General features: G+C 39.7%; 1 protein-coding gene across 1 annotated transcript in view; it reads right to left on the bottom strand.

Annotated features, from left to right (window-relative positions):
• The window catches only part of LOC140493885 (cytosolic 5'-nucleotidase 1A), an 80,359-nt gene that overhangs the window by 31,488 nt on the left and 31,633 nt on the right, over positions 1–17,238 (bottom strand). Inside the window, exon 3 of the mRNA XM_072592879.1 lies at positions 15,358–15,421. Within this exon, the coding sequence (XP_072448980.1) occupies positions 15,358–15,421 (64 nt within the window). The remainder of the gene's footprint in view (positions 1–15,357; positions 15,422–17,238) is intronic.

Here is a 17,238-nt window from a genome sequence, read left to right as displayed (position 1 = left end):
ACTATTGAATGGAAGGGGGTGGTGGTTAGATTGCCTCTTATTGGTGATGGTCATTGCCTGGCATTTGTGTGGCAAGAATATTATTTGCCACTTGTCAGCCCAAACCTGGATATTGTTCAGATCTTACTGCATTTGAACAGAGACAGCTTCACTATCTGAGGAGTCATGAACATTGTGTAATCATCAACAAACCCCTGCTTCTGACCTTATGATGGAGAAAAGGTCATTGATACGTCAGCTGAAGATGGTTGGGCTAAGGAGACTACCCTAAGGAACTCCTACAGAGATGTCCTGGAGCTGAGATGACTGACCTTCATCAACCATTATCATCCTCCTTGTGCCAGGTATGATTCCAACTGGAGGAGAGTTTGCCCCCGCTACCCATTGATTCTAGTTTTGCTAGGGCCCCTTGATGCCACATTCAGTCAAATGCAGCCTTGATGTCAAGCGCACTCATCCTCACCTTCCCTCTGGAATTCAGCCCTTTTATCCAGATTTGAACCAAGGCTGTAATGAAATCAGGAGCTGGGTGGCCCTGACCGAAATCAAACTGGGTGTCACTGAACAAGTTATTGCTGAACAGATGCTGCTTGATAGCACTGTTGATGACACCTTCCATCATACTACTGATGATCGAGGGGAGACTGATGGGACAATAATTGTCTGGACTTGTCCTTCTTTTTATGTACAGGATATACTTGGATACTGCAGTATTGCAACTGTATTGGAAGAGCTTGGATCAGGAATGGAAAGTTCTGGTGCACAAGTCATCAGCACTATTGCTGGAATATTGTCAGGCTCCATTTCCTTTGCAGTATCCAGTGATATGACCATTTATTGACATCACATGGAGTGAACTGAAATAACTGAAGACTGATCTATACTGCTGGGGACCACTGGAGGAGCTGGGGTCTCCTAGAGTATTGAGGTTTTTGTTACTGTTTCCACAGCGGGACTCCTTGAGGACCGGAAGACCTTCCAGAAGCCTTGAAGCCATGGTTGAGACCCAATCCGTACAGAAGATTAACTAATTTAAGGAATTTCGTTTTATCCTCATTGTAACTCAAAACAGTGCCGGATGATGCAACAAAATACTTCTCACTATTTTCAAGATGTCTGTAACATTCTACACCCTATCATTTTTGACTCCTTGAACTAACAATTATCGGTCAAAAGTGCTTTATCTTTTTCAGAGAATCTCTGCAGAGAAACCAGTTCCCTTGTTTTAATTATCTAGTGTGCATATGCACGTTTTAGGATATTTAGCAGAATAGATATTTATACTTCCATATTTCAAATTGTATATTAACAAGATCAACATCTCTAGTAAATAGGATTTGTTTAATCAAGATACTGAATTGTATCATTTTATTTTTTAAACAAAATAGATAAGGTATATAATTGGCCTGAACAGTAATTGGGTAAACCATTTAAAGCTAAATTACGACTAATGAGAGCTAGTCTCAGGCTAGAGAGAGAAATGCACTACTCCAATCTCGTCTCAATAGTAATGTGATCCAGAGTGCTTCCTTTTCTTTCCTTCTCTACCTCATCATTAAGAATAATTGCAGTGAAATTTCGAAGCGTTGGGTGGTAGACCTTGAAGATTTTCAGTTCAGAATCAGAGAAAAGTAGTATGGATTTGTAGAGAAGCCTAATTGAATTTTTTGTAGTAGTGGGCAGGAATATTAGATAGATATTATTTGTCTGGATTTCCTGAAACAACTTGATCAAGTTGCTCAGTGGGGACTGATGGCTAAAGTTGAAGCCTGTGGAATTGAAGACAATTACTGACCTGTTTAGGAAATGTCAGGATACTAAAAGTGAGGATAATAGGCAAGTATTGTACTCTAATTTACGGGTGTTGACTCTCAGTATCCATCCAGAACATTTATGGCCTCAAGTATTCACAAGTAATTTATGTGGCATTATATCCCGTCACCTATATAAATTTGCCAACAAGACAAAGTTAGGGGGACATCGTAAGCAGTGTGGATAGAAACATATAATTACAAACAAACCTTGATATATTAAATTAAAAATCACACAACACCAGGTTATAGTCCAACAGGTTTAATTGGAAGCACACTAGCTTTCGAAGCGACGCTCCTTCATCAGGTGATTGTGGAGTGCTCGATTGTAAAACAGAATTTATAGCAAAAATTTAGTGTGATGTAACTGAAATTATACATTGAACTATTCATTGTCTTTTAAGCCTTTCATCTGTTAGAATACAGTGATAGTTTCACTTATTTCATGTGTAAATCACAAAACCGTTTTTAAAGTTGCATTCTCGGGTTAGCTGTTAACAATGGTGATAGCTAGACAATATGTTGAAGGTGTTGGCCCCCTGTGTTCTCTGTCTATGCCATGATGTTTAGATTGATTCTAATCTAAAAAGTGAGATAACGGAGTTTTACATAAATTCATGCAGTTTTTGAACAAACTACAATGTAACTCTGCAAGTACAAATTCACCCAACAAAATATATGTGCGCATATGGGTCTTTGTCTGTGTGTGTGTGTGTATGCCTGGGGTGGGGGTTGTGAGTGTGAGAAAGTGTGTGTGTGTGTGTTTGTGTGTAGTGAGTGCAGAGTGTCTTAAGTCTGTGAGGGGGTGCATGTGTGAATGTGGGAACCCTCCCAGTTGGGGAACACTTCAGTGGTCCAGGACATTCAGCCTCGGACCTTCGGGTGACCATCCTCCAAGGTAGTAGTGGGCAGGAATATTAGATAGATATTATCTAATATCTATTAGACAGGCAGCAGAGAAATGTGGCTGAGCAGAGGCTGATAGCTAAGTTCGGTACCCATAGTGAGGGCCTCAACCGGGACCTTGGGTTCATGTCACATTACTGGTGATCACCATTGCACTACACACACACACAGATATTCCTACACACACACACACACACACACACGGACACGGACACGGACACAGGTACACACAGACACACACGCAGACACCCACACACACCCTTATAGACACACACACACTCTCACACGTGCACCCCATCACAGACTTCACACATACACATTCTCACACTCACAACCCCCACCCCAAACAGACAGACACACACACACACAGACAAAGACCCATATGCACACACATATTTTGCAGGGTGAATTTGGACTTGCAGAGTTACATCGTACTTTGCTCAAAACCTGCATGCATTCATGTAGAACTCTAAGCTCAAAAACTGCATGAATTTATGTAAAACTCTGTTATCTCACTTTTTAGATTAGAATCAATCTAAACATCATGGCATAGACAGAGAACACAGGGGGCCAACACCTTCAACATATTGTCTAGCTATCACCATTGTTAACAGCTAACCCGAGAATGCAACTTTGAAAAAAACGTTTTGTGATTTACACATGAAAGAAGTGAAACTATCACTGTATTCTAACAGATGAAAGACTTAATAGACAATCAATTTTTAAATGTATAATTTCAGTTATATCACACTGTAATTTTTTGCTATAAATTCTGTGTTACGATCGAGCCCTCCACAATCACCTGATGAAGGAGCGTCGCTTCGAAAGCTAGTGTGCTTCCAATTAAACCTGTTGGACTATAACCTGGTGTTGTGTGATTTTTAACTTTGTACACACCAGTCCAACACCGGCACCTCCAAATCTTGATAGATTAAGCAATTGCACAAATTGATTTCAGTGCACATTAATGTAAAGCAATCCACAGTGGACCTAAAAAGGTATGAATTTAGTGGTGAAAAGATTGAAACAATGGAAGTCCAAAGAGACTTAGGAGTCCAGATATGTAGATCATTAAATGCCACAAAAGACTAATGGAATACTAATCTTTATATTGGGACGATTGGAATATAAATGGGCAGAAATCATATTCAATTGCATAATGTTTGGTTAGAGGACTGTGTTTGGTTCTGTACCCCACACCTTAGGATGGACATTTTGGTGTTGGGGGGATGCAGTATGGATTTACTAGATTAAAGCCCAAAGTCCAAGGATTACAACATGAGGACAGACTTTACAATCTATGGTTACAGTCCCAAAATTTGAAGGGTTAAGCTTTGAACCAAGTTTTTAAGAAATCAAGACAAAGAGATAGAGAAAAAGCAAAATTATTTTTGCTGAGTCAGAAGCCTAGACCTTGGGAAACCATCTGAAATTAGAGGCAGCCTTAAGGAGCGTAATTAGGAAACACTTAGATAAAGGATGATATAAATTTAGCACACTTCTTTGCAGATGACAATTGATGCTATATAAATTATAAATCTAGAATTAAAGACTTTTTTGTTATTCTAAAAAGTTAAGATAATATGGGGTAATGGTAAGTATATGGAGTTAGATTAGATTAGATTCCCTACAGTATGGAAACAGGCCATTCGGTCCAACAAGTCCACACCGACCCTCCAAAGACTAACCTACCCAGACCCATTCCCCTACATTTGCCCCTGACTAATGCACCTCACACCAAGGGCAATTTAGCATGGCCAATCCACCTGACCTGATCATCTTTTGATTATGGGAGGAAACCCACACAGATACGGGGAGAATGTGCAAATCCAGTCACCCAAGGTTGGAATCAAATCCGGGTCGCTGTTGCTGTGAGACAGTAGTGCTCACTACTGAGCCATGCGAGTTAGGTTGCATAGCAGCTGTGACCTGTGAATGGCAGAACAGGTTCAAGGACTAAATGGTATATTCCCGTTCCTGTGTTACTGAAGTGCAGCAGGCATGTGAAGATGACAAGTGTTCAGAGAGATCGATGGGCAATTTTAAGATTAATAGGAAATTAGCTGTTGCTATAAAAGAACTGGTTGTTGTTGGAGCAGTAGATCCAATCACAGGTGATGTTATTTGTTACTACAGGCGGCAAAATGAGAGATGGACTGAATAAATGCAATCAGATTGGCAAAAGATGGGAATAGTCTGCAAAGAAAAATCAGTGTTGGAAGAGGTCTTAACAATATGCATTCATGACTTGGATTCTGGATTTGACAGTACAATTCCAAATTTTGCAGCTGATGCAAAATTGAAGGGAATATAGTGAAAACTGTAAAAACAAAGACTGGTAAACTTGCAACATGAATGTGCAATTCACAAATGAATCAGAGCATAGATAAATGTGAAACGTTAGATTTTGGCAAGAAGTATGAGGCCACATTGGAAATTAAGAATCTAAGAGATCTAAAGGTATCATAAAATCCCTACAATGTGAAAGCCAGCCACTTAGCCCATCGTGTCCACACCAACCTTCTGAAGAACATTCCCCCCCAGACCCAACCTATCCCCATAACCCTGCATATCCCAAGGTCTAACCTATATATCTTTGGGAGGAAACCAGAGCACCCATAGGAAACCCATGCAGACACGGGGAGAATGTGCAAAATCTACATAGACGGTTGCCCAAGGGTGGAATCAAACCTGGGTCCCTGGCACTGTGAAGCAGCAGTGCTAATCACTGAGCCACCGTGCCGTCCAATATCCTATGTGCTCCAAACCTGATGTAAGTCTAAGCTAGTTTAACACAAATGATGTGAACTGCCTCAGCGATTGAGTTCAAACCAAAGTTACAATCCATGAATGTGATACAAGTTGTTTGTGTTTGAGGCTGTCTGCAAAGGTTGTGGTGTAACAGGGTGGGATGCCTCAGTCTTTTTAACCAGCCATTTGGCATATGTATGTTTATTAGTTATGTATATAAGATACATTCAAATATGGTCAATAGTTTCTAAATTCCAAGAAATACAGCAATTTCTTTCAACTATTTAAAGCAGCTGTGGCACTTTCCATTAGAGGCAGTTGTAATTCACAATATAAGCTCTAACAGAGATTATAAATATATGTAACACTGAATTTATTGAAAACAAAAACATTGCTGGGAATAGAGGGTTCGAGTTATAAAAATAGGCTGGGATTTTTTTTTAACTGGGGCGTACACGGTTGAGGGGTGATCTTATGAGGGGCATAGATATGGTTAACAGCAAGGGTCTTTTATCTAGGGTGGGGAAGTTCAAAACTAAGGGGCATATTCTAAGGTGAGAGGAGAAAGATTTAAAAAGGACATGAAGGACAACTTTTTTTTTTACACAGAGAGTGCTTTGTGTGTGGAATGTACTGCCAGAGGAAGTGGTGAATGCAGGTACAGTTACAACATTTAAAAGACATTTGGATAAGGAAAGGTTTGGAGGGATATGGACAAAACTCAAGCAGCTGGGATTAGTTTAGTTTGGGAATGTGGTCAACGTGGGCTAGTTGGACGGAAGGGTTTGTTTCCAGCTGTATGACTCTATTACTCTATAAGTGCATAATTCATTCACTCAAGAAAGGTGAGATAGATCATCTACTCAGCACTTCTGGCTGATAAGCGCTGTCAATGCTTCAGCCTTATCTTTCACACTGATGTCCTGAGCTCTTCTATCATTGAGGATGGGGATATTTATGGAGCTTCCTCTTCCTGTGAGTATTTTAACTGTCCACCAATTTCACAACTGGATGCGGCAGGACTGCAGTGTTTCCATCCAATCCACTGATTGTAGGATCACTTAGCTCTGTCTATCACTTGCTGCTTATGCTGTTTGGCAGTAGTCCTGTTGCTTCACCAGGTTCACACCTTATTTTTAGGTGTGCCTGGTGCTGCTCCTGGTATGTCCTCCTGCACTCTACTGAACCAGGGCTGATCACCTTGCTTGATGGTAATAGTCGATTTGAGCCTATGCTGGGCCATGAGGTTGCAGATTGTAGAATACAATTCTGCTGCTGTCGATGGCCCACAGTACCTCATAGATGCCCAGTCTTGAGTTGCTAGATCCGTTCGAAATCTGTCCCAGTTATTACAGTGATAATGCCACACATCATGATGGAGATTATTCTCAAAGTGAAGGTGGGACTTCATCTCTACAAGCACTGTGTAGTGGTCACTCTTACCAATACAATCATTGATAGATGCATCTGGAGTTGCCGGATTGGTAAGGATGAGGTCAAGTATATTTTTCTCTCTTGTTGGTTCTCTCACATCTTGCTGCAGGCCTAGTCCAACAGCTATGCCCTTTAGAACCCAACAAGCTCAATCACCAGCGTTGTCGTCGAACCACTCCTGGTGGTGGACGTTGAAATCCCCTACCCAGAATATATTTTGCACCCTCGCCACTCTCAGTACTTCCTCCAAGTGTCGTTCAACATGGAGGAGTACTGATTCATCAACTCAGAGGGTGGTCCTGGAAACTAGCAGGACATTTCTTGCCCATTTTGAAGCTGAAGCCACGAGATATCATGGCATGTAGAGGCAATGTTGAGGACTCCCAGGGCAACCCCTTCCCGACTGTAAACCACTATGATGTCTCTGTCTACTGTTAGGACAGGACATATCCAGGGATGATGATGGTGGTGTCTGTAAGGTATTGTCTGTAAGGTGTGATTCAGTGAGTATGACTATATCAGGCTGTTCTTTGATTAATCTGTGAGACAGCTCTTCCAAGTTTGGTACTAGCCCCCACATGTTGCTAAGGAGGACTTTGCAGAGTCCACAGGGCTGTTTCTGCCATTTTCTTTATGAGGCCTAAGTCGATGCTGGATAGTGCATCCTGTTTAATTTCTTTGTTGAGACTTCATAGCAATTGATACAACTGAGTGGCTTACTAGGCCATTTCAGAGGGTAAACGCATTGCTGTGGTCATGGAGTCACATGTAGACCAGACCAGGAGACGACCAGGAGATTTTCAGTACATTTATAAGCTTTTTTAAAACTTAATTAGTTTCTTGTGTGAATCACGCATTTGGTAAAATACCCATATGATAGAAACTTGACCAATTGTTGACACAACAACTTCTCTGTCCTGCTTGTTAATCATGAAGGATATTAGTGAACCAGATGAGTTTTTTCAACAATCAACAATGCTTAATTTAGATACTTTTTTTATTGAATTCAAATTCCACCATCTGCTGTGGTGGGACTCAAACCCAGGTCCCCAGAACAATAGCCAAGTTCCTGGATTAATAGTCTAAGTACAATACCAGTCAGTGATCACCTCCCCAAACACAGCAGAAGATAATTGGAAAAGGGGAAACACGTGTTAACGTTCTCCTCTTAGATCCTACTTAAAATTAATGGTCAGATTTTCAATGCTCCCATATTTTAAAAGCAACAGGAGGTTCTTCAACTCAAACTTTATCCAAGCAGAAGTTCACACGTCTCTGTGATATAACTCTCCATATCAATTCTATGTTTTGGGATAGATAGTCAGATGGGTAGCCAGAACTAGAAGGAAAACATGGAGTGAATAGGAAACTTGTGGCTGAGCAGATGCACAATGAACAGCACATATAGCTTTTTGTCTTTGCATCCATTTATCTCCAATTTGGGCTCTGTTAATTACCAAAGGGTAGCACTCACATTAAAGGTGCCACATAATGGCACATTTTGTAAGTAATAATGCACTGGATCTTTTGTTGATTACAACCTAGTTGAATTATCCATGAATACTTTAACAGCACTTCATCTTCCAAAACAGTGAGTCGAACAGGTTATTATCTTCTGTCTCTTCCCCCATCATGTCTTCCATTATTGAGCAGCAGAAACAGAGTACCTACTCTACATGACTGAGAACCTTTGGAACAACAAGACTTGATGATGCAGTGGTTGCATTTACTTTCATTTCTTTCAAGAATAGGGTGAGAGGGGAAAGCTATAAAAGAGACCTAAGGGGCAATTTTTTCATGCAGAGGATAGTATGTGTATGGAATGAGCTGCCAGAGGATGTGGGGAGGCTGGTACAATTGCAACATTTAAGAGACATTTGGGTGGGTATATGAATAGGAAGGGTTTGGAGGGAAATGGGCCAGGTGCTGGCAGGTGGGACTAGATTGGGTTGGAATATCTGGTCGGCATGGACGGGTTGGACCGAAGGGTCTGTTTCCAAGCTGTACATCTCTATGACTCTATAATATACAATTGGCTACCTCAGTCTCAGAGACAACAAAAATGGTAGACAACCTTTATGGTCAGACACATTCCATGTAAAAAAGGAAAAAAAATCCAATAAGATTTTCAGTACATTTATAAGCTTTTTTAAAACTTAATTAGTTTCTTGTGTGAACCACGCATTTGGTAAAATACCCACATGATAGAAACTTGACCAATTGTTGACACAACTTCTCTGTCCTGCTTGTTAATCATGTACAATTTTGCAACATAACTATAGTTTTCAGATGACTAACAAAACACTGACTATGCTTTATGTGGTGACACCATACAGCTGACAGTACTTATATGCTGCAGAGTAAGTCAAATTAGGAAGATACGGCCTTAATTTTCTTTCCACAAGACACAGGTGTCACTGGACTAACATTAATTTCCCTTGAGAATCTCGCAGTAGTGAACTGTCTTATTAGCCAATGCAGACCTTGGGATGTAGGAACACTCAGAGTGCTGCAAGGGAGCTACAGGATTTTAGTCCAGCCACATTAAAGAAATGGCAATATAGTTCCAAGTTAGGAGAGTGCAAGGCTTGGAAGCGAACTTGCAAGTGATGGTATTTCAATGCATTTTCTGCCTTTGATTTTCTAAGTTGTAGAGGTCATTTATTTCACAGGTGCTTTCAAAGGAGTCTCGGAATTACAACCCTGTACCTTATGATGGTGCGCACTCCTGTCACTGCGCGTTGATGGTGAAGAGAGTTAATGCTGAAGGTGGTGAATGGGATGTTTTGCCTTAGATGGTGTCAAGCATTTTGAGTGTTGTTGGAGCTGCACTGATTCAGGCAAATACAGAGCATTCCATCACACTCCTGACTTGATCCTTGTAGTTGGTGCACAGGCACTGGGGAAATAGAACAGTTACTCGCAGTAGAATTCTTTGCCTGATCACTTATTGTAGCCATAGCATTTGTAAAACTGCTCCAGTTCAGCTTCTTGTCAATGATAACCCCCCGGATGTTCATTGTGGGGGATTCTACATACAATGGAAAGCAAGAGAATAAAAGGGTGCAATAAGAGATATGTATATGAGGCAATGAGGAAGAGAAAGGAATATTAAAACAAAGACAGTGACCAAGGCCATTATCTCTTCCAAATATTGCTTAATTTCAGACTCTTGTCCAAAATACTGCAGATTCACAACTAGTGTTGAGTTTCAGAAAGTTGATACAATCCCAATGAAAATGGAACTACCATTATTTAACTTCCAGGTTTTATTAATTGAAACCTTTATGGACTAAAGCAACTTTTAGAAAAAGACTGGAATGAGCACCTGACCATATTGACGCAGGTTTGTGTACCCAGTGTCTCTATTGAAAATACCACTGGAAACTGATACAGAAAATGTAGTTTTATAAAATTCATTCCAATCATAGTCTCAAGATAATTAAAACATATAGAGATTACAGATGATTCTGGTGATAATTTTAATTTCTTACATTGTATGCAGTTCTATGCATAACTTAAGAGTCATACTGGACTTGAAATGTTAACTTGGTGTGTGTCTCTCTCTCTCCACAAGTGCTGCCAGATCTGCTGAGTTTCTCCAGCATTCCCAGTTTATGTTTCAGATTTCCAGCATCTGCAGTGTTCCACTTTATTAAGTACAAGTTAGGGTCAGATCCCAGCTTTTCAACTGTTTTCATTTATTTTTGTATTATTTGTTCATTCTTGCCCAAAAGAAACTGAGCCAACTAAAGAGACAATACCAAAATAAATTGCCCTTTCTAACTGGTTGTTGCTCTCAGCAGAATCAGTGAAATACACAAATGCTTGGGGGGAAATAATGTGGCCTTCCTATCAATTATCATCTGTGAATACAGAACAGTTCATGGGGTTAATTGGCCTTTGTCTATTCCTAAAGGTGAGTCAGTCAAAGTGTAAACATGCCTCCAGACATGGTCTGCCAGTCTCTTTGGTTTCAATTTGTCTGCTAATCTAAATTACACTGCTTCGTTCGGATTTCAACTGGGAAACTTACACTTTTCTGTTACCCATTTCTAAGCCTGGAATGGGTATAGACTTGTATCACTCTCCTCTTGTCCCACTTTACCCTCAAAATCTCTATTTCCTGCTGCGCTCACTGCTTATCCAGAAATCCTGGTTCTGCCCAAGACTTCTACATTGCCTGCAACCTACCTTTACATAGACATTAAAAAGAAATGAAATTCTTGACTCACAGCTATGAATTCTCTCAAGGTATAAGGTAGCTATTCTCGCAAAAGATGGCAGCATATACCTACCTACAGGTGCATGTCCTCCACCTGAAAAGGAAATACTAAATCTTATACACTGAGTCCCTATCATTCAGAATTACTTCTGATGAAAGTGGTTTAACTTCGCCTGGCTGTGAGTTTCCCCACACACAATTAGAGGCATATCCCCTCCCTTACCCATACAAATGTCAGTAACAGATGAACAAATCTGCAATCAGTTTGCAAGTGCACCCTTGCTTAATTAACAGCATTGTGTTTCTGGTTTCTACACATGATCTGATCTTGGGGAGGGGAGAAGGCCAGAGAAGCCTGATTGAAGCAGAAATTAGTCAACCACAGCAAGGATCTGTAAACCATTGATAAATGTTGAGAAAACTGTCAAAGGTACAAAAGTTGATGACTACCGTCACATACAGTCTATCAAACTCTAGTTCTTGAGTGGCACAACTATACTGTAAACAGAGTGGAACAACTTTTCAATAGTTCTGCAGCATTAAATAATTATTTGCATAACAAACATGTGAATGATGGATCAAATAAGGTCTTTCCATTATTGTGGGGATGGGCAGTATGTAATAGACGGAGTGCCACAAGGATAATACTTGGGATTCATCTATTTGCAATCTATGCCAATGACTTCAAGATAACATTAGCTGATAGAAATTGTAGACACAGGGCTGATAAAATTTAATACCGAGAATGGTGAAGCAATGCATTTTGGTAACGATAATGAGGAAAGACAATGTAAATTAAAGGACACAAAACTAAAGAGGATGGAGAAGCATAAGGTCCTGCAGTAATATGTGCAAAAATCACTGAGGGTGAAAGGGCACAAAGTGATTCATAATGCAGATGGTATTCTCAGCTTTATAAATATTGGTGCAGAGTACAAAACAAAGGAAATTAAAATGAATCTTTACAAAACACAGACTCAATTTCAAATTGAGTCTTTCCTTCAATTCCAGGCACCACACTTTAGCAAAAATATGAAGGTACAAGACAGGATGCAGAAAGAATTTGCAAGGTGGTTCCAGAAACTTCAGTAACATGGTAGATTGTAAAAGCTGGGGCTGTTCCCATTAGAGAGGTGAAGGTTGTATGGAGATTTGATGGAGGTATTCAAAATTATGAAGGATCAACAGAGAGAAGATTAAGAGAAACTGTTCCTGGAGTCCGAAAGGTGGAAAACCATAAGATGGTCGACAAGAAAAAAAGCAAGATGAGATGAAAATGCTTTACACAGCATGTAGATAGGATATATTAAGCTCTGTGTGATGCCCCAAGGCATAATTGGAATTGTATAGTTTTCTGAGAAAAAAAACACACATTCAAGGAAAATGTGGTAGGGGTACAAAAAACTGAGACTTGCAAAACAAAAAGAGCCTTATATCTTCTTATGCACTGTAACCATTCTATGTTCATTATACAAAGAAGATACTTCTACATGTCAACTGACACGTCATTAAGACTCCTTAATGTAGAGCACCTCCTGATGGTTCAGTTGATAACTGCAGTGTTTAACTAATTTAGTATAAAGTGTGTGATTTATAATTTATCATAATTTAATTGTGTGTTTGGATTACGGAATTTCAACTTGGGGCAAATGGATTTTTTGTGTGTCAGAAGGGATTTCATGAGTATCTAGTAAGTATGTGTGTAAAGCTGGTGATTTATTTTAAAACACTTTGTCAGACTTTGAAAGACTTCCTGGATAGTAGTGGGCTTGTAGATTGTTTGCTGCGAATTTTTTCTCAAAGTAAACAGTTGTGCATTAGCCTGCAGTGAGAAGGGATTGAGCCTTTCTCTTTTGACTGGGGGATAAATCCAATGTCTGGAAAGAAAGCATTTTATTTAATTTTGGTCTGAGCAGTTCTGTGGAGGTCTTAGCTGAAGCTGCACGTGTAAAGGAGATACTGCTCAGAAAAGGAGTTAGAACTGTTAAGAAATATGTTATCTCAGTGTAAGGAGTTTAGTAAAGTTTCAACCAGAAGTGTTAAGTTAAAAACTTAAATGGTTTACTTGAAGCTGAGAAAGTTTATATGGAGGTTCCAAGAATAGGCTATCAGCTCCTAAAGACCAAAATCATACCGAAATTAAGTTCCACGAGGTGAGGTCGCACACAATGGGGCTGACCAGATCATAGGGCTTCCACTCTTTATATACAGAGACACAACTGATGGTGGTTTAACTTGAGGGTCACCACTCCTCAGGCAAAGTAAAGGTTGAGAAGGAAAGTACTTTATGGTGCAGGAATTCAACCCACACTGTTGGCATCACTCTACATCACAAACAAGTCATCCAGCCAACTGAGGTGACCAACCCTTTATAGACAGGTGATAGAGTATAGTGACAGAATACTCTGTTCAGTATTGTAAAGTGACACTTTCGGAATTAAGAGAATTATATTTTTATTCCGAGCTTCAAAATCTTTAAATGTGCATTATAGGTAAATATTTTGATTGATTCTATTTCATCTTAATTTCTTCTACATAGGAAACTTCTGATTTATTGTTGAAAACAAATCTGCAACATTGTGTTTAAGCTTCAATGACAGACCACATTGTTAAAACCAAAACATAGAAAATAAAATCTATCTAACCATATTTTAATTTAGGATCTGACTTGTCCAGGAATAACATTAGGTCCAATCATAACACTAAGAGAAATTAGAATTTTGGATCATTGATAATTAACTCAGTATAGAGTGAGCAATCAACTTATCTGTGCTTGACAGCAGAAAGGCTAGTTGGAATTTTAGCTTTTAATCTTGATAAAAAATAAAGTATGTATGACTGCTAGCTGAAGTCTAGATCAGCATGGATTATGATTAAATTGACTAACAATACTAACCAGGCCTACACATTGGGCAGAAACATTTCCCTTGCTGTATCAATAGTGCCAATGCATTTAGTTGGGTTATTTTATACTGCCTGCACTTTTCTCTGACCTTTCACTATGTATTTATTTAAATGTATCTGGTACTTTCTTGTACTTATTATGTAATGAACGAACAACTTCGAGATCTGGATTCGAGATAAAAGCAGAAATATGCCAATACCTTAATAAAATATCAATGACATTGCTATTGTGGTATAGTTCAAAATCAGGTATTTCCCATTTTCTTCTGTACTGAGATGAGAGAAGTGTGTGCTAATATCCAGAAATTAAAACAACCTATGTAGGGAAAGATGTTTTTAATGCCAGCTTACAGCTTGAAATTCAAACTAAATAAATGGAAATATACAAACAAACAACTGAAATAAATAAGCAACATGCAGAAAAACACTGATATCATAAAAGGTCAGTTGAGATAGGTTAAAAGCTATTTCTAGTCCCTGTGCTCATGTTGGAATGTGCTTTACTGTAACATTTAAAGTTATGTAGTGAAAGCTTGATACCAAGGGCGGAACGTACTTTAATCCCAAGGCTCGTAACAACATATCTAAACTGAAATTGGCAATGAGCTTCGTGCCATGGAATAGTGTATTGCAGTCCATGTTTCACTGACTATCTCATTGCTTGTCTATCAGAAAACATGCACAAGTATGAATAAGCATTTTGACAGTATTCCACTGGTCTCAACGTACAAACCATCATCCGCACAGGAACAGAATTGCAGCATTGGAGGAGTATGAACCTGGAGACAACACTGAGCGAAGCCAGCACCAATGGAAAGGTACAGCAGCAAGTGTTTGTTTCTTCAGCCGAGGAAAGGGGAGGAAGTTAAAAATAAATATCAGAGATAATGACAGACCAAGATCATAGATTGTAAACCTTGCAGGTTTTTCCACATTCCCTGGGAAAATGTGACTCCCCTTAAAGTTGCAATTTTCAAATCTAAATGAAGATTTAGTATACCTATGACACCTTTCTGGTACAGTGAGATATTCAAAGTCCAGCCATGATCATCAAATGTTAGGTTCCCCTCTTCTCAGTAAAGCAACCGAAACAAAGTGAGCAGCAGGTTGCAGAATAGGTTATATAACCTCTTTCATTTACCTTCAACTTAAAACTACAGTCCCAAAATGATATTCTTAAAAACCCCATAATTGCAAAAAAAAAGCCATTTTAAAAATACATGGTAACAGTGAGCCCCATATGACACTTGTCGCACGTGAGCCTGCTGTTGTCTGTTGATATCGGTCCGCTGTTATGTTGCAATGGTAAACTCTCTATATATTTACCTGTTTCAACTGAGTATTTAGGATAACTTCAAATGTGCTCTCCATCTTCAGTACACAGTCAAATCTGGAACAAGAAGATCCCTATCATTAGAATGAGAAGATCAATCATTCCATGTTCTGTATCATAGGCATCATGCCACACACACTGTGCTGGACTAGAGATCAACAATTCACTTATGAGTTGTTAAGTCACACAAGCCAGGTTGATTGCAGTACTGATTTTTGATCTGTGCTATCAGTTGGTCTCACCAGAGGTAGGAAGCAAATGACACTTGGTTTCAGCACCATTAGGTTAGGAAGAGCAAGACAAGAATTGTGACTGCCTGCCTTTTAGCGGCTCTCTCTAGTAGTCACAGACCATAAAACCATAAGACCATAAGAAATAGGAGTGGAAGTAAGGCCATTCGGCCCATTGAGTCCATTCCACCATTCAATCATGGCTGATGGGCATTTCAATGCCACTTACCCACACTCTCCCTGTATCCCTTAATTCCTTGCGAGATTAAGAATTTATCAACCTCTGCCTTGAAGACATTTAACGTTCCAACCTCCACTGCACTCTGTGGCAGTGAATTCCACAGGCACAAAACTCTCTGGCTGAAGAAATGTCTCCTCATTTCCATTTTAAATTGACCCCTCTAATTCTAAGTCTGTGCCCACGAATCCTAGTATCCCTGCCTGACGGAAACAATTTCCCAGCATCCACCCATTCTAAGCCATGCATTATCTTGTCAGTTTCTATAAGATCTCTCCTCAACCTTCTGAACTCTAACGAATACAATCCCAGGATCCTCAGCTGTTCATTGTATGTTAGGCCTACCATTCCAGGGATCATCTCTGTGAATCTCCGCTGGACATACTCCAGTGCCAGTATGTCCTTCCTGAGGTATGGGGCCCAAAACTAGACACAGTATTCTAAATGGGGCCTAACCAGAGCTTTATAAAGTCTCAGTAGCACATCACTGCTTTTATATTGCAACCCTCTTGAAATAAATGACAACATTACATTTGCTTTCTTAACCACGGACTCAACCTGCAAGTCAACCTTTAGAGAATCCTGGACTAGCACTCCCAGATCCCTTTGTTCTTTGGCTTTATATATTTTCTCACCTTTTATAAAATAGTCCATGCCTGTGTTCTTTTTTCCAAAGTGCAAGACCTCACATCTGCTCACATTGAATTTCATCAGCCATTTCTTGTACCATTCTCCTAAACTATCTAAATCTTTCTGTAGCCTCCCCACCTCCTCAGAACTACCTGCCTGTCCACCTAATTTTGTATCATTGGCGAACTTTGCCTGAATGCCCCCAGTCTCTTCATCCAGATCATTTATATATAAAGTGAACAGCTGGGGCCCCAACATTGAACCCTGTGAACCACCACTTGTCACCAGCTGCCATTCCGAAAAAGATCCTTTTATCCCTACTCTCTGCCTTCTGTCAGACAGCCAATCCTCAATCCATACCAGTAGCTCACCTCGAACATCATGGGCCCTCACCTTTCAACTTTGATAACATCACTGCAAGTTTAAAACATATTGCACAGATCCAGTACAGTAACACTGAAGTCTATGCATGCTTGCATGGCAGGGTTAACATTCTCCACTTATTGAAATTCAAAGCTCTATTACCCATATTCTATTTTACACTGAGTCCTACTCACTCATCAGCTGTTTGCTTTTACTATTCCATGAGAATAAACTCCCACAATTCCTCAGAATTAAAATGACTATCCTTACTTCTGTAATCCAAACATTATAGGAAAGAAATTAGTACAAAAGGGCTGATGGATGACCTGATCACGATGTTTCAAATGTCAAAAAGACTTGATGGTTTGATGCAGTGAGCTATTTCTGCTGATGGGGTGATCAAGAACATAGAA

Source organism: Chiloscyllium punctatum, chromosome 22 (genome assembly GCF_047496795.1).
Source record: "Chiloscyllium punctatum isolate Juve2018m chromosome 22, sChiPun1.3, whole genome shotgun sequence".
NCBI classification, from domain to species: domain Eukaryota; kingdom Metazoa; phylum Chordata; class Chondrichthyes; order Orectolobiformes; family Hemiscylliidae; genus Chiloscyllium; species Chiloscyllium punctatum.
This window is presented reverse-complemented; position numbering and strand designations above follow the sequence as displayed.